The following is a 17599-nucleotide window of genomic DNA, read 5'->3' as shown; positions in this document are numbered from 1 at the left end:
ACAGCAGAAGTTGGGAACTGGCAGCATCTCTTTCAGTTAGTTAATGTCTGCAGTTAGTGATAGGGGAGTGAGGCGTTCAGGTGGCAGCAGAAGGTGGGAACTGGCAGCATCTCTTTCAGTTAGTTAATGTCTGCAGTTAGTGATAGGGGAGTGAGGCGTTCAGGGGACAGCAGAAGGTGGGAACTGGCAGCATCCTCTGTGGTTCCTCCTGATGTAATTGTTGCTGTAGAACATGTTTCAGTGTGATGATGGTGCACCATGACTCATTTGAACTGAAGGAGCATGTTCTCTAAAGTGAACGGTTGCTTTAACTCTGAATATGTGACTTCTCTGTGTGAACGTGTTCTTCTCAGCTAGAGTAAACTGGTTGAATGACTCCAGAGTGAGTTCACTGACGTGTTCCTGAGATGATAGGAAACTCTGTTTACCTTATCTTCTGATTTCTCCTCAGGACTCCAGGCTGAAGGAGAACTCACCTCAACAGGTAACGTGCTCAGTTTATTCACCCTGTTACTCTTCAACGCTTGTATTATCCATTGTGTTGTGTTCGCGAGGGTTAGGGTTAGTTTATTTTGACCCATGATTTATCTCAGTCCAAAACACTCAAAAATAATGACTATCATCCAATACTGTTTCAACTACTAATCATAACTAACTTATTATGCATTCATAACCATACAGTCCTGTTGTAATTGTATGTTATGGCCCCAAACACATTACTAACCCCAACTTGAAACGGGTCATGGGAGACCCGAACACAACGTAAGGGTTAACTTCACATTTTGCAGCCATTGGTACTGTTCAGGTGAAGTCGACCCGAGAAATAATTGGGGTCTAAAAAATAAATCAGAAATTAAATTAACATTTTAAAGATATGTATTTTTTCCCTTTCTTTACTCCTTACAATATATTAGACCCTCCAGAAAAACGTGGGCTCAAATCCTTGATTATGCGATTAAACATGCAGGGTTTTAATGTGATTTTATGCGGTGAAATTGCGGGAAGTTGCGAAATATGCTAAATATGCGGGGGAAAAGAATAACCATTTTTTAAAATATTGGGCTGTCTTATTTATTCTCTCTCACACACAACCTGCCACTAACGTTAAACCCCTTTACTATTCAATTAAACACATTCAATGTTTATTTATTGTAAAAGCAATGGGCTATTTTAATCTCACACACACACAGACACACACACACACACACACACACACACACACACACACACACACACACACACACACACACACACACACACACACACACACACACACTTCTCCCCCTCATTCTGTTTTCATTTACTCGTTCGTTATCTGACCAGCTTCAATCTTGTAGGCTACTCACTTCGTTTCTTGTAGCCCTCTAAAGGGTTTTGGACGTTGATGCCTCGTGAATGTGAGTTGTTTGGCTTTCTTGTCCGCAGCAGCAGAAAGCATTTTCGAATGTTTGAATGAATCAAAGTGGGTCGCCACCATCGATTTTCTCTTATGCTCCAACACACAGTTGCACGGGGTGCAGAATAGTTTCCCCCCACTTTTGGCCCGGTCTTTAGTAGAAATGTTCGTTGGTAAATGAGCTCTATCCAGTGTTGTTTACATTCTGTGATGCGCGAGCTGATGACGTCACGTCAAGACGAGTTAACTTTTTTTTCTTCTCAACTTTGTGTGGAAAAATGCGGGGATTATGCGGCCTTTTAAAAATCTGCGCCATTTTGCTGATTATGCGTAAATTCTGCGATCCCAGAATCGCGTTTTTCTGGAGGGTCTAATATATGTAGCATGTATGATTAATATGTACAAATAAAAAAGGTATATCACATTAAACAAAGGAAGTTTAAATCTTTTTTTGTGATAAAGTTATAATATATGTAATAATCCTCATCCAAATTAATAAAGACTTTGAATGCTCAATTATCTCAAATTGTTTTCTAAAGAATTGGCGTAGGACCCCAGTTTGGCCAGGGGCAGCCCTGTATGTAATGTATATTGCACTAGTGTAGGCCATCCTGAATGCCTCTCCTCCTTTCAAACAGCATAAGTTGCTTGGTGTTGACATAAGAGGCTGTGTTGCAGTACCAGATGTGGTTCACATTTAGAAATATAAGTCACAGAATAGAGAGCATGGTCGTGCACAAGGACATTTCAAACATACGCAATAAAGTTTAGACAATATTTACACAAACAGAAGGAAATAAAAGAGTGGAGCCTACCGAGACACGCTGTGCAGGAGAGCAGCGCACTTCCATTTGTTTGGCTTCCCTTCCTTTTCTTCACAATCCTAGTTTTGTTCTCCCTCCTGTCCAGAATGTGCCAAAGCCAACGTGGCGGACATGGTCTTTCTGGTGGACGGATCCTCCAGCATCGGGATCAGTAACTTCCAGGAAGTGCGAAAGTTTCTCCGAAGTGTGGTCACAGGACTCGACATCGGGCCCGACAAGGTTCGTATCGGCCTGGCTCAGTACAGCGATGAAACCTACCAGGAGTTCCTGCTGAAGGATCACATGGACAAGACATCCCTGCTGGAGGCGGTGGACACATTTCAATACCGAACAGGAGGCACAGAAACAGGCAAGGCCATCGACTTCCTCCAGACGCAGTATTTCACGGAGGAAGCAGGGAGCAGAGCCGGGCAAAGGGTGCCTCAGATCGCTGTGGTTATCACGGACGGAGACTCCACGGACGATGTGATCGCACCCGCCCAGCGCCTGAGGCAGCAGGGAGTCATCGTGTTTGGCATCGGGGTGGGAGCAGCCAACCTGAAGGAGCTCGAGTCCATCGCCAACCGGCCTCCAGAGCGCTTCCTGTCCTCCATCAGTAACTACGCGGCTCTGCAGACGCTGAAAGACAGTCTGCTGAAAACTGTGTGCATCTCAGTGGAGGATCAGAAGCAAGGTAAGGCAAAGGATTACAAAGTTATTTATCTTGCAAACACAATATTCATAAGAAAACAACCAGCCAATAAGCAGCATAGTCTAGGTCTGAAAAGTAATTAAATAACGTTAATTATTTGTATTCTATACAGAGCACACTAACAGCAGATCTCTCACTGTTCTTGTTCCTGTGTTTTCTCTCAGCCTTGGCAGAAAGGTTTGCAGACATCTTCTTCCTGGTGGACAGTGGCGTGACTGCAGCAGAGTTTCAGCAGATCAGGAGCATCCTTACCCGACTCGCCAATCAGCTTAACATCGGAGCGTCCGCCTACCGCCTGGGCTGGGCTCAGTACGGTCAGGATGTCAAGGTGGAACATCTTCTTAATGCCCACCAAACCAAAAACGAGACGCTCAATGATGTGAAGCGTTTCCGCCAGCGTAAACTGCAACCCAACGAGCCTCGTAATCTGGGCAAAGCGCTGATGTACGCCAGCACCAACCTCTTCACGAGTGATGCGGGAAGCCGTGCTGAACAAGGCTACCGACCGTTCCTGGTGGTTATAAGTGGGAAAGACTCTGATGATCCCGTGTATAGGGAGTCCCGCCTGATCAAATCTTCTGGAATAACCGTGGTTGGGTTGAGCCTCGGTGCATCAATGCAGGAAATGAGAATCGTTGCCACTCCACCGTACATATACCAGTCCGTCACCAACATTGTACCCATAATGAGGGCTGCTTTTGAAACAGAGGAAGCGGAGACTGCTCTCACTGGAGGTAATGAAATGATGCTATGACTGAATATTACTGTCATTTATAATGTTCTTATGGCACCTTTGAAAATGCCTTTTACAACAATTGATTCACTGTCGGTCTCTTTCCATATGCTGAATGAAGAAAGAATTTCAAGAATAAGCCCCTTTAATTTAGCTATCTTGTTTCAGGGGGGCTCTCAAAACATTTCACAATAATAATTTAAAAAGCCATGAGAAACAAAGATACAAATTAAATTCCTCCTGTTTCAAGAGAAATACGAAGCAAGAGCAGGTATTTAAAATAAGTGAAAACAAACGCCTTAAAGAAACGCAATCAATAGATCTCTGATACGTGTTTCTGACAAATGAGTAAACCAGTTTGATTACATTGCGAGCTTTGACAGTGTACTTTCAACTGATGCATCAACAAAACAGATCTTGTGGTAGATGGTAATAACATGAATTCAAACATTACACATTTAACGTAACTTTAGTTTGAGATGTCCTTTATGAATTTGTGCGTTGCAAGTTTTCAATATTAAATAAATGTACTTGTGCTATGTTCAGACACAAAGAATTAGCTTTGGTCTATAATAGTGAATACATAAACACAGTAAGAGAAAGTACGATGTCAAATAAGAGCAAATATACTCATATATTTAAAGCAAACTCTTATTACATAAACTAAAGTTTACAAGAAATATATAAGGTCCAAAAAGGAAAATAACAAATTACTCTGAAAAGATATATTTAGTATATCTGAATCTATTATTGGAAGAACTGTTGTAAAACAATTATTATAGTATAGCAATAAGAAGTCAACAAAGTTAAAAGCAATAAGTATTCCACGTCTGAGTCTGTCTTTTTAATTTGAATGTTGGTAAACGGTTATTTGGTGATAATTATTCTATGATAATGCACGCCCTTTCCACAGATTGCAAAGCAGCCAAACTGGCCGACATTGTGTTCATCGTCGATGGGTCTGGAAGTATAGGAGCCCCCAACTTCCAGCTCGTGCGCAGTTTCCTGCACTCGATTGTGAAAGGCCTGGAAGTCAGTCCATCCAGAGTGCGAGTGGGCATCGTGATGTACAACGAAATAGCCACCGCACAGGTCTACCTCAACACCTTCAAAAACAAGGACGAATTGCTGAAGTACATCAAGATCCTGCCCTATCATGGAGGCGGCACACAAACTGGAGAGGCCCTGAAGTTCGCCCTGGAGAAGGTCTTCATCAAGCAAAAAGGAAGCAGGAAGGATTCTGGTGTCCAGCAGGTGGCGGTGGTGATCACAGACGGGGAATCGCAGGACAGCGTGAGCACGCCGGCGGCTGAGCTTCGTCGGGCCGGTGTCACTGTTTACGCCGTAGGAGTCAAAGATGCCAACCGTGCCCAGCTGGTGGAGATGGCGTCTTATCCTACGAATAAACACAAGTTCATCGTGGACAGTTTTGCCAAGCTGAAATCTCTGGAGCAGAGCCTGCAGAAAAGTCTGTGCCAAAACATCCTCCGGTCAGCAATATCTGTCAGTTCAAGAGGAAACGCCATCAAAGAAGGTGCGAACCACTGATTTAAACACATTACATCACATCATGCTGAGCTTGAATAAGTTCATCCCACCATGAACATTACAAGTATGTGTTTTAGGTAAGTTAAGTCAATGTAGCAGTAATTCATTCATTGGGTGAATAACTCAATATTTTTCCTTTTCCAGGCTGCGTGCAAAAGGAGGAAGCAGACATCTTCTTCCTCATTGATGAATCAGGAAGCATTTACCCCAACGACTTCAAGGACATGAAGAAGTTCATGATTGAGTTTCTAAATACCTTCAACATTGGTCCACAACATGTCCGCATAGGGGTTGTGAAATACGCACATTCCCCAGATTTAGAGTTTGATCTGACAGCACACTCAGATGTGAAGAGTTTGGAGAATGCCGTAGAGGCAATTAGACAAATAGGAGGCGGGACAGAAACAGGGAGAGCACTGACTTCCATGGTCCCACACTATAAACGAGCGCTGGACACGCGTGGTCACGAAGTCCCAGAGTACCTGGTGGTGATCACTGATGGAAAGTCCGCTGATGAGGTGAAGGTTCCTGCAGAACAGGTGAGGGCGCAGGGAGTCACTGTATACGCCATCGGGGTGAAAAGTGCAGATCCAGTCCAGCTGCTAGAGATCGCCGGCGACCCCAAGAGGACTTTCTTTGTCAATCATTTTGACAATCTGACTCCAATCAAGGACGACATCATCACCGACATCTGTTCTACAGAAGGTAAGAAACTGGACGAAGGTTTTAAAAGGCATTTCAGCAATTCTTTGTATGTTAGCTGTTCTATAAAATGTCAGAAATATTTGAAAATTAGCTCAGAATAAATCTTGGGCCAAGGTCCTTTATCTCTGGGTTTTTTTGTGCTAGTTTTTTCATACACTGTTAATCGTTGACTTTGCAACTTTCAATAATGGAGTTGATTTGAAAAACGAGCTCTACGAACAAACTGTATTAAGTTGATATCTTAAAACCTATCAAATATTTAGTTTGACGCGAGTTGGAATGGAATTGGCATGGGGAAATGTGAAACTCAAATGTAAATTTGATGGCTGAACTCCATGAATGGGCAAGTTTACAACAAGTAAAGCATTGAAAGGTGGACCACAACACTAACAGTGCTACTTTGTCCACAGCCTGCAGAGACATACAGGGCGACATCTTTTTCCTCACTGACAGCTCCGAGAGCATCGATGAGGAAGAGTTTCAGAAAATTAAAGACTTCATGAAATTTGTCATCAGCAAGTCGACCATCGGGGAGAACAAAGTGCACGTCGGTGTCATGCAGTTCAGTACCAGCTATAATCTGGAGTTTCCCCTCAACCAATACTACAGCAAAGATGACATTTTGAGAGCCATTGATGATATGAAGCAGATGAATGAAGCTACGAGCACAGGAAAGGCCATCACAGAGGTTTCAAGGTATTTCGATGCGGCCAGAGGAGGGCGTCCTGGCTTGAGGCAGAATCTGATAGTGATTACAGACGGCAAGGCACAAGATGACGTCAGGGGTCCCGCTGAGGCTCTGAGGAACAAGGGAGTGGAGATCTACGCCATCGGAGTGAAGAATTACAACCCCACCCAGCTGAAGGAGATCAGCGGTTATTCTCACAGGGTTTATTCTGAGAAGGACTTTGATGCTCTGAAGGACTTGGAGACCGAGTTGGTCTTGGAGCTCTGTACAAACACAGGTAGGACAACACAATAGCAGATCATTTCGGTAACTTCCATAACATAAAAGGAAAACATCCAAAATACACCAAAGAACATCATTGATATGTTCACTATAACCTAAGTAGTTCTTCAATGTTCCTTTTAACATGCCTTCTGACCCGATTTGTGTTTCTACTTCCTGACAGATTGTAAGAAGAGTAAGAGTTATTTTCTCGCCTGAAAAAAACCGTTAGAACTTAATATTAACTAATTCAAAAGCTTACAAACTGTTTTTTTGGCAAGTAAAGGTCTATAAAGGTGGCGACGCTATGTAAAGTAATAGAAATGATTCCCAGAACTGAAGTACGAAGACATAATAAATCAATGTAGAAGTACTCTAGAGCTGACAAGGCATAAGGTGAATACAGTAAAATGATAAGGTTGAGGATCGTCTGTTAATCATATATAAATGAATAAACCTCAAATTTCCTAAAGTATATATCTGCCAGCATTTAAGGCAAATATCAGCCAGTTATGTCTGTTGAGCAATTTGGGATTGTATTCATAAGTGAAGTTGGGAATGTAGATGGTGTTCACAGTGGCAATGACTGGTAAGGGCCACAGCAACCTTAAACCACAGTACAATTCAGTGTTGTAGGTCAGTGGTTCTCAACCTGGGGGTAGCAATATACAAAAATGTAGGTCTCGAGATACAAATAAAACAACATATTTGAATCTACAAACGCATATTTTATATCGGGATAGCCTTTAACAAGACATCACCTCTAGCAGTTATTTCATCTTGTTTAGCTGTGGGACACACAGTAATCACATGCATCTACCACTGAATGTGTAGAAAGTATACAAACAATCAATGCGTTTGCATTAGGGTTGGTTATGTACACCAACAGTAGTATTCCAGGATGTCGCAACACAAAAAGGTTGAGCAATGCTGTTGTAAGCTGGCGAGAATGTATTAAAATAACTTGAAGTGTGCCTTTTGTATACTTGATTATTCACTATGTAGAAACCTCTCTTTGCTTTTGCAGTTTGTGAGAAACAGCAGGCCGACCTGGTCTTCCTGCTCGATCAGTCCAGCAGCTTCAGCCAGGAGGTCTACACCATCATGAAGAAGATCACCACAGATCTAGTGAACAGCTTCAAAGTGAGTGAGAATCTAGTGCGTGTCGGACTCGCCCAGTTCAGTGATGATGTAAACCATGAGTTTTACCTCAACCAATTCAACAGCCAGGAAGTGGTGAACAAGCACATCTTGAACATGACGCAGAGAGGTGGAAACACATATATCGGACTGGCCCTGGACTCCATCAGGGGTTATTTCGAGGCGTCACGTGGCAGCCGAATATCTGCCGGGATCTCCCAGAATCTGGTGCTGATCACAGACGGGAGTTCTCATGACGACGTTGAGGATGCCGCCGATCATCTCCGAGCTCTGGGCATCGAGGTGTTCGCCATCGGCATTGAAGACGTCCACGATCTGGAGCTCCTGCAGATCACAGGAACACCGGAGAGGGTGTTCACCGTGAACAACTTCGGCAGATTGGATGAAGTCAAGCAAAAGGTGGTCGAGACAATCTGCAAATCTAAACTCCATATTCATGGTGAGTAGAAACGTGAGGTGTCACAGACTAAAAACAGTCGCTGTCTAGAAAGCGATGAGTCAACCAACCAATACATATAACACAACATTCATATGTCTATTCTTCTGAGTTCTTTCACTGCTTGGAAACATGCTGTCCTCCTAGTCAGTGAGCGCCCTAAAGTAAGTAACATAAAGCCTTTTATAGAGAGACAACAAACAATCAATACATATAGGTCTAAAAAACGATTTGTTCCAGGGGATTTTTGCAATGGGGTGATAACACCAGGACAACTTGTTTTTAATTCCTCTTTCTAAAGTATCAATTCCTAAACATCAAAATGCCGCCTTCCAAAAAATTACAACACTTAAGGATACCATTTGTTATAGGTTACATATTAAAAAAGGTGTACACTTTATTCTGTGTTGGACCATGAAGGCAGCATCTTCTGGTCCAATGGGATTTCTCCATGTGATTTTGGATTATTTGCAGAAAATAATCTCTGTGTCAAACATACGTTTATGATATTTACACATTTAGTTCAGCAGGATAATCTTATTAAAAACAAAGATTTCTTAAATCACTTTTAAATCTGTGACAATCAATTTCATTACTTGACTCTGGTTAATGTTCAGAGTATCTCAGACTGATGCTATGAGATCTGTGTCTTTGTCCCTGACAACAGTTATTTTTTCAGTTGTTGAAGGTGAATCTCTCTCTCTCTCTCTCTCTCTCTCTCTCTCTCTCTCTCTCTCTCTCTCTCTCTCTCTCTCTCTCTCTCTCTCTCTCTCTCTCTCTCCAGATAAGCTGTTTCAGCCCAACATCTCTGTGTCCTCCTCGATGTATGGGGTCTCCGGGGCCCAGCAGCAGGGGTTCCAGGTGTTCAGAGGCTCTGCCTTCACCATCAGTTGCTCCGTCCAGCCTCAGTACCCAGGAGGCTCCTTCCAGCTCAACTTCACCTCCATCAACTCAGTAAACAACTCCAACTCAGAGCCAGCTGTCAATCACACTGCCCACTTCCTGTTCCCGGTTGCAGAGCCCGCCCACCAGGGAAGCTACAGCTGTGTTTATCACGTCTCTGCTTTTTCTCAGGACTTCTCCTCTGAGAGCCGTCTGCTCTCCGTCACCGTCACAGGTGAGCTGTTAGAGTTTACTGTAGGACAGAGCGTGATGCTCCCCAGGAGAACGCTGGTGAGGACTGAGTGTTTTACTGTGAGCCCTGAAGCAGTCACACCCTTACATCACATGTAGCTTTCCAGAGCAACGTACAATAAGTGCAATGAACCGTGAAGACATGAATCCAGAACACACATTCTCCAGTCAGCTGTAGTTTACATTGGAGCATTGCCATGAGTAGGCCTACTGACTGTTTAACAGATACAGCTAGCAGCTTCTCCCTACAGTCCTACTGTCTGGTATGAACAGGAGAAAGGGTTGGGCTTGAATGAAGATCTTAAGAAGATGTAGTTTATTGTAATATAACTGTAGAGAGGAGTCTCCATGTTGAAGTGGGTTCAGGTCTCTGTGTGTTCGCTGACTCTTGATGTGATGCTCTCCTTGTGTTCAATCAGATCCAGAACCTTTTATCATCCGAGCCGTCGTCCTGCCGCTGACTCAGCTGCTGGGGATCGTCGGACTTTACTTCTACTGCAAGGTACGGAAACCTGTTGTTGTTCCACTGACTGAATGATGAGGGACTGAAACATGTTGTTGTTCCACTGACTGAATGATGAGGGACTGAAACATGTTGTTGTTCCACTGACTGAATGATGAGGTACTGAAACATGTTGTTGTTCCACTGACTGAATGATGAGGTACTGAAACATGTTGTTGTTCCACTGACTGAATGATGAGGGACTGAAACATGTTGTTGTTCCACTGACTGAATGATGAGGTACTGAAACATGTTGTTGTTCCACTGACTGAATGATGAGGGACTGAAACATGTTGTTGTTCCACTGACTGAATGATGAGGTACTGAAACATGTTGTTGTTCCACTGACTGAATGATGAGGTACTGAAACATGTTGTTGTTCCACTGACTGAATGATGAGGTACTGAAACATGTTGTTGTTCCACTGACTGAATGATGAGGGACTGAAACATGTTGTTGTTCCACTGACTGAATGATGAGGGACTGAAACATGTTGTTGTTCCACTGACTGAATGATGAGGGACTGAAACATGTTGTTGTTCCACTGACTGAATGATGAGGGACTGAAACATGTTGTTGTTGTTCCACTGACTGAATGATGAGGGACTGAAACATGTTGTTGTTCCACTGACTGAATGATGAGGGACTGAAACATGTTGTTGTTCCACTGACTGAATGATGAGGGACTGAAACATGTTGTTGTTCCACTGACTGAATGATGAGGGACTGAAACATGTTGTTGTTCCACTGACTGAATGATGAGGTACTGAAACATGTTGTTGTTGTTCCACTGACTGAATGATGAGGTACTGAAACATGTTGTTGTTCCACTGACTGAATGATGAGGTACTGAAACATGTTGTTGTTCCACTGACTGAATGATGAGGTACTGAAAAATGTTGTTGTTCCACTGACTGAATGATGAGGGACTGAAACATGTTGTTGTTCCACTGACTGAATGATGAGGGACTGAAACATGTTGTTGTTCCACTGACTGAATGATGAGGGACTGAAACATGTTGTTGTTCCACTGACTGAATGATGAGGGACTGAAACATGTTGTTGTTCCACTGACTGAATGATGAGGTACTGAAACATGTTGTTGTTCCACTGACTGAATGATGAGGGACTGAAACATGTTGTTGTTCCACTGACTGAATGATGAGGGACTGAAACATGTTGTTGTTCCACTGACTGAATGATGAGGGACTGAAACATGTTGTTGTTCCACTGACTGAATGATGAGGTACTGAAACATGTTGTTGTTCCACTGACTGAATGATGAGGGACTGAAACATGTTGTTGTTCCACTGACTGAATGATGAGGGACTGAAACATGTTGTTGTTCCACTGACTGAATGATGAGGTACTGAAACATGTTGTTGTTCCACTGACTGAATGATGAGGGACTGAAACATGTTGTTGTTCCACTGACTGAATGATGAGGGACTGAAACATGTTGTTGTTCCACTGACTGAATGATGAGGGACTGAAACATGTTGTTGTTCCACTGACTGAATGATGAGGTACTGAAACATGTTGTTGTTCCACTGACTGAATGATGAGGTACTGAAACATGTTGTTGTTCCACTGACTGAATGATGAGGGACTGAAACATGTTGTTGTTCCACTGACTGAATGATGAGGTACTGAAACATGTTGTTGTTCCACTGACTGAATGATGAGGGACTGAAACATGTTGTTGTTCCACTGACTGAATGATGAGGGACTGAAACATGTTGTTGTTCCACTGACTGAATGATGAGGTACTGAAACATGTTGTTGTTCCACTGACTGAATGAAACAGTGTGTGTTATTGAACAGGAGTGATGCAGGAAGTCTCACTGTGTGCTGTCATGTCTCTCCAGGCCACCAGGGGGCGGAGGCCGAGCCGACAGGAGGACATTGAGCTGGATTACCTGGGTGTTCCTGCTGAAGAGGAAGGAGCTCAGGGAGCAGAGTAGCAGCTCCAAGGAGCTCCTCTCACACACATGGGTTTATCAGCTCTTACAGCTTTTAACCAACGTTAGAAAATATAGCTTTCAATCTGAAAGTCACCAGCAATGTGTGAGTGCCTCATGTTTCCTGACTTCCTGTCAGCTCCAAGCCCATTGGTTCCCACTGAAGATGAAAGATCTTTAAAAAACATCACAAGTTAGTTTTAAAGTTAGTTTAGTTTTAGAAAACTCGGTGCAGTTTGAAACCACAGACACACCAACCCAGGCCGCTCAGGAACTAAGTTGGCCAATTAATGCCATATATTAATGTTCAAATATCCTCTAAAAACAGTGTTTCAAAACCCAATGTTTGAATCTAATGAAGTGATTCCTGAGATAACAGGAGGAACGCGTTACAGCGCCACCTAGGGTTGGATTTGTAGACCTCGAGCACAACAAGGTTTTTTTATATTCAATCAACAAATAAGACAAAGTACAGTTTTTAAAACCTGAGGTTTTTCACAACAATTCATCTGATCAGCGAGACAGGATATTTGATCCCCTTGTGGGTCACATGGGTCATTTCAGCAGCAGGACCAGATTTAGATGAACAATAAACAAATAGGAATTGAACAAAAGTAAATAGTCCAAACACTTATTTTTTCATAATAATGCTGATGTTTTTTTTATTGAAAAATGTTATTTCAGAATAATTTAGCTTGATTTTGGTCTAAAGAGATTGTTTGTATTTTGTAAAAAAAAAAAAAAAGCTTTTTTAGAGAAATCCGATTATATTTGTAATTTGCCAAAATGTATAAGATTTTAACTTTTCTTTAGTATTCTTATTTCACATGTACTGAGCTCAGTTTGTAATCATTTTCAACCTTTCAGTATTTTTCTTACTTTATATGAATTTTAATTATATTTTGATGGTATTTTCTGTTTTTTGTAGTAATTGTAGTAATTTTTTGCTGTTTTTAAGAACTCCACCTATTGGAGAGCATTCCCAAATTCATAAGATATTAAATACTAAAACTTTGTAATTAAAAATGTACATCATTTTCTAGAAGTTTCCTTTTTAAAAGGTCATGTGCTTTGTTACGTGTTCAAGATGTGCTTGTTTTGTTATTATTGAGGATTGAACTTATTTCACAAGATGATCAATAATATGTAATCATTACTTTTTTATGAAACTTTTTAATTTCTTTAGAATTTGACTTTTTTTAAAGACTTCAGATTATCTTTGTGATTTAGGATTTTCCCAAATTCAGGAGACTAATTATTTCGTACTTAAAATGTTAACATTGTCCGTAAACAAGTTGGGATTTTGGAAGCGAGAAATGTTTTTGCTTCATAAGAATTTTGATTGATTTTGTTGAGAATTTTTTTTTTGCATTTCTGAAGAATTTTGCTTTTGCCAATTAAGATTTTAGCAAAAATATTGTTCATTATTTCGTAAGAATTTGCTTGATTTTGTTCTGAAGAATGACATTTCTTGATTTCTTGATGATTTTGCTTACATTTTGCATCATAAATTCTACTCGATTTTATAATGAAGAGTTTTGACATATTTAGTTTCCATGAGATTACGCTGAAGCAAATCGTCTTAAATTCGGAACAGAGCAGAATCCTCCAGAAATCATGAAGATGTTCAACATCACTGTAATAAATGCTGTTATTTGCTATGTACCAAAAAAATAATAAAACTTCTTGAATAATCCATGAAACTCTGAGAGTGAGCTGATTTCAAAAGCGTTTCTCCTGGTTGGAAAATGTTGTGTTTGCTTTGTTTCTGTGTGAGAACTAAACCTCAAGGCTTTAGTTTTAACAGGTTAGTATTAAAATAATCTCTGAGTCAAACAAACCTTTCTGATTCTTACACGTTTAGTTCAGCGGAATAATCTCCACATATTAACACCACTTTATGATTTCTGAAGTAAAAAGCTAACGTTGGGCTATAAAGGAACTACAGCACGGTCACATGACTTCACGTCACCACCGCTAAGCTAAAGGTGGCTAATGTTGGGCTATAAAGGAACTACAGCACGGTCACATGACTTCACGTCACCACCTCTAAGCTAAAGGAGGCTAATGTTGGGCTATAAAGGAACTACAGTAGAGTCACATGACATCACGTCACCACCGCTAAGCTAAAGATGGCTAATGTTGGGCTATAAAGGAACTACAGCACGGTCACATGACTTCACGTCACCACCGCTAAGCTAAAGGAGGCTAATGTTGGGCTATAAAAGGAGCTACAGCACGGTCACATGACTTCACGTCACCACCGCTAAGCTAAAGGTGGCTAATGTTGGGCTATAAAGGAACTACAACACGGTCACATGACTTCACGTCACCACCGCTAAGCTAAAGGAGGCTAATGTTGGGCTATAAAGGAACTACAGTAGAGTCACATGACATCACGTCACCACCGCTAAGCTAAAGATGGCTAATGTTGGGCTATAAAGGAACTACAGCACGGTCACATGACTTCACATCACCACCGCTAAGCTAAAGGAGGCTAATGTTGGGCTATAAAGGAGCTACAGCACGGTCACATGACTTCACGTCACCACCGCTAAGCTAAAGGTGGCTAATGTTGGGCTATAAAGGAACTACAGCACGGTCACATGACTTCACGTCACCACCGCTAAGCTAAAGGTGGCTAATGTTGGGCTATAAAGGAACTACAGCACGGTCACATGACTTCACGTCACCACCGCTAAGCTAAAGGAGGCTAATGTTGGGCTATAAAGGAACTACAGCACGGTCACATGACTTCACGTCACCACCGCTAAGCTAAAGGAGGCTAATGTTGAGCTATAAAGGAACTACAGCACGGTCACATGACTTCACGTCACCACCGCTAAGCTAAAGCTGGCTAATGTTGAGCTATAAAGGAACTACAGCACGGTCACATGACTTCACGTCACCACCGCTAAGCTAAAGGTGGCTAATGTTGAGCTATAAAGGAACTACAGCACGGTCACATGACTTCACTTCACCACCGCTAAGCTAAAGGTGGCTAATGTTGAGCTATAAAGGAACTACAGCACGGTCACATGACTTCACGTCACCACCTCTAAGCTAAAGGTGGCTAATGTTGGGCTAGAAAGGAACTACAGCACGGTCACATGACTTCACTTCACCACCGCTAAGCTAAAGGTGGCTAATGTTGAGCTATAAAGGAACTACAGCACGGTCACATGACTTCACGTCACCACCGCTAAGCTAAAGGTGGCTAATGTTGGGCTAGAAAGGCAACCTGGTCCCAACAGAATACGTGAAATGACCACGGCTCCTTAACACAGCATTACAACCCAGTCTCACGGCATTTCGTGTTTTAATCACGACATTTAATCTATTGATTCGTGTTCACCAACACGATTTTTTTATTTTGCGATTCTGTTCTCCCTGTGTCTTGTCTTCCTTCCTGTCGTTAGTTTCCCTGGTGTGTCTGATTGTCTGATTGTGTTCACCTGTGTTGCCCTGTTTCTCGTCTCGTGATTACCCCTCCCTGTATTTAGTCTCTTCCTGTGTTCGGTCTTGGTTCATTGTTTGTCTTTCATGTCTCCCTTCATGTTGGTCACAGTCACCTTTTGTTTGGATGCTACCTCGTGCTACAGTACCTGTTCATGGATTCATGTTTTTTTCAGCTTTTGTAAATAAAGCTCGCCTTTTGTTTCATTTTGAAACCCGCTACCCTCATCAATCTGCATTTGGGTCCTATTTTCCCCCAACCCTGACAGAATGAACCAACCACATATGGACCCAGCAGATGATCCATTTGAAGTGGAGTTGTATTCATTTACCTACTTGCTGGCTTGCAGCTATGGTAGATGGAGGGGAGCAACCAGTGTGGAGCACAAGAGGGCTGCCCCTATTTAGAGGTAATGGACGTCCACTCTCGGGAGACGTCCGACAGTGGTGCGGTTACCCAAAGTGACAGACCTAATTTTACCCCTATTTAGGGGCAATGGACGTCCACTCTCGGGAGAGAGACCTCCAGCATGTGTCCCTGAAATGGGGACTCGGGTTATTTCAGACATCCAGGACAGAGACCGGGGAAATCACCTCTCTGTGGCCCCTCCAAGACCCCCAAAGGACGGACTAATGACCTCCAGCATGTGTCCCTGACATGGACACCTACATAACCTTGCACACCATGAGTCCCCGGGCCCCCGGACTTAAGCACTCCCCCACGGACTAAATCCAGATGATCACACCCTACAGAACCTCATGCCCCTGGTAACCCTAAAAGGGGGGTGGATTTTGCGGTGCTTTACCGTCCGCCCATCGGCATCTGTTACGAGCTCGCTAGGGATGAGGAAGGCAACACACACCAGAATGGTATTGGTAATTAATTATAATAGCGTTTAATGGAATAACAAACAGGTGTACAACAAAAAGAGGACAAATATAGCCTAAGACAAACTAAAGAGCCAAAACGGCACAGGTAAACTGCTAAACAGAAAGAGGACTCTAAAAGGGAGTCTAAATCCACACCTGGCTACACTACTAATTACTACTAATCACTGCTAATGGGAGAGGCCGCAGGGAAATGCAGCTAACACAGGGAAACCAAAACACGCTACTCTAACATTCCTTCAGAGACCAGTTCAAAAATGTAAAGTTTTGGTAAGAACCAGGCTGGGGGATCTCCAGGCAACAGATGTATCCGAGCCAGAGTGCACATGCAGCAGATACATTCCTCCATGAAATCTGACACCCGTTTTTTTTCTGAGTCCTCTCAAAAACCGTGTTTTTTCGATTTCGTGCAGACAGTAGTCTGAAATGGATGAACTAATTTTTTTGACGGAGAAGGGGAAGCTTGGTTTCCCCTCTCCGTTGTAAGTTGCAACGGAGAAGTGGAAAAGTGTCCGGGGCTTCGGCCCGAAGCGCCAACAGGTTGAGCTTTTTCGAGCCCCTTCTCTCCGCTTCTCCGTTAGCACCTATCTGTTGCCCCTCACAGACCACCAAAGGACGGCCTACAGACCTCCAGTATGTCTCCCTAACCTGGCACACCGTGAGACCCCGGGCCCCCGGACTTAAGCACTCCCCCACGGACTAAACCCAGATGATCACACTCTCCAGAACCTCATGCCCCTGGTAACCCTAAAAGGGGGGTGGATTTTGCGGTGCTTTACCGTCCGCCCATCGGCATCCATATTTCGGCCTTCTTCACGGCACCCCCCCCCCCCCCTCCGCAAAAATCCGTTAATGTACGGTCGAGTTGGGGGGGGGGGGGGAATGGCTGGACAAAGGCTGGATCGGGCAATGCCCCCGGTAGAAGGAACCGGCCAGCTGATTTGGAAGAAGTTTGCATAAGAAGCACATCAGGGTCGGTGTGGAGAAGGAACTCTGAAGCCTGGAAACAGATTCATGCTCACCTTCTTCTTTGGAGAGAAGAGAGTATTTGGGGAAAGAGAGGAACACTTGGTAGAGTTCAGTCAGTCCTGGAAAGTATGCAAGGACATTTTCAAGGTCTGAGTACTTCTACTTTTACTCAAGTACAAGATCTGAGTACTTCTACTTTTACTAAAGTACAAGATCTGAGTACTTTTACTTTTACTAAAGTACAAG

General features: G+C 42.9%; 1 protein-coding gene across 1 annotated transcript; it reads left to right on the top strand.

The window, feature by feature from the left end:
- Positions 1–232: 232 nt before the first annotated feature.
- Positions 233–12881, top strand: LOC307013488 (collagen alpha-4(VI) chain-like; the record flags this gene model as incomplete). Its single annotated transcript, XM_079640888.1, has 11 exons — positions 233–251; positions 452–484; positions 2306–2893; positions 3076–3645; positions 4558–5178; positions 5337–5897; positions 6308–6862; positions 7874–8446; positions 9228–9560; positions 9997–10079; positions 11948–12881. The coding sequence occupies 11 exons, from the start codon at positions 233–235 to the stop codon at positions 12041–12043; spliced, it is 4032 nt and encodes a 1343-aa protein (XP_079497014.1). The 3' UTR covers positions 12044–12881.
- Positions 12882–17599: the final 4718 nt, after the last annotated feature.

This window comes from Notothenia rossii, assembly GCF_949606895.1.
Source record: "Notothenia rossii genome assembly, chromosome: 7".
NCBI lineage: Eukaryota > Metazoa > Chordata > Actinopteri > Perciformes > Nototheniidae > Notothenia > Notothenia rossii.
The sequence above is the reverse complement of the archived record's forward strand: the minus strand, read 5'-3'. Positions and strand labels throughout refer to the sequence as shown.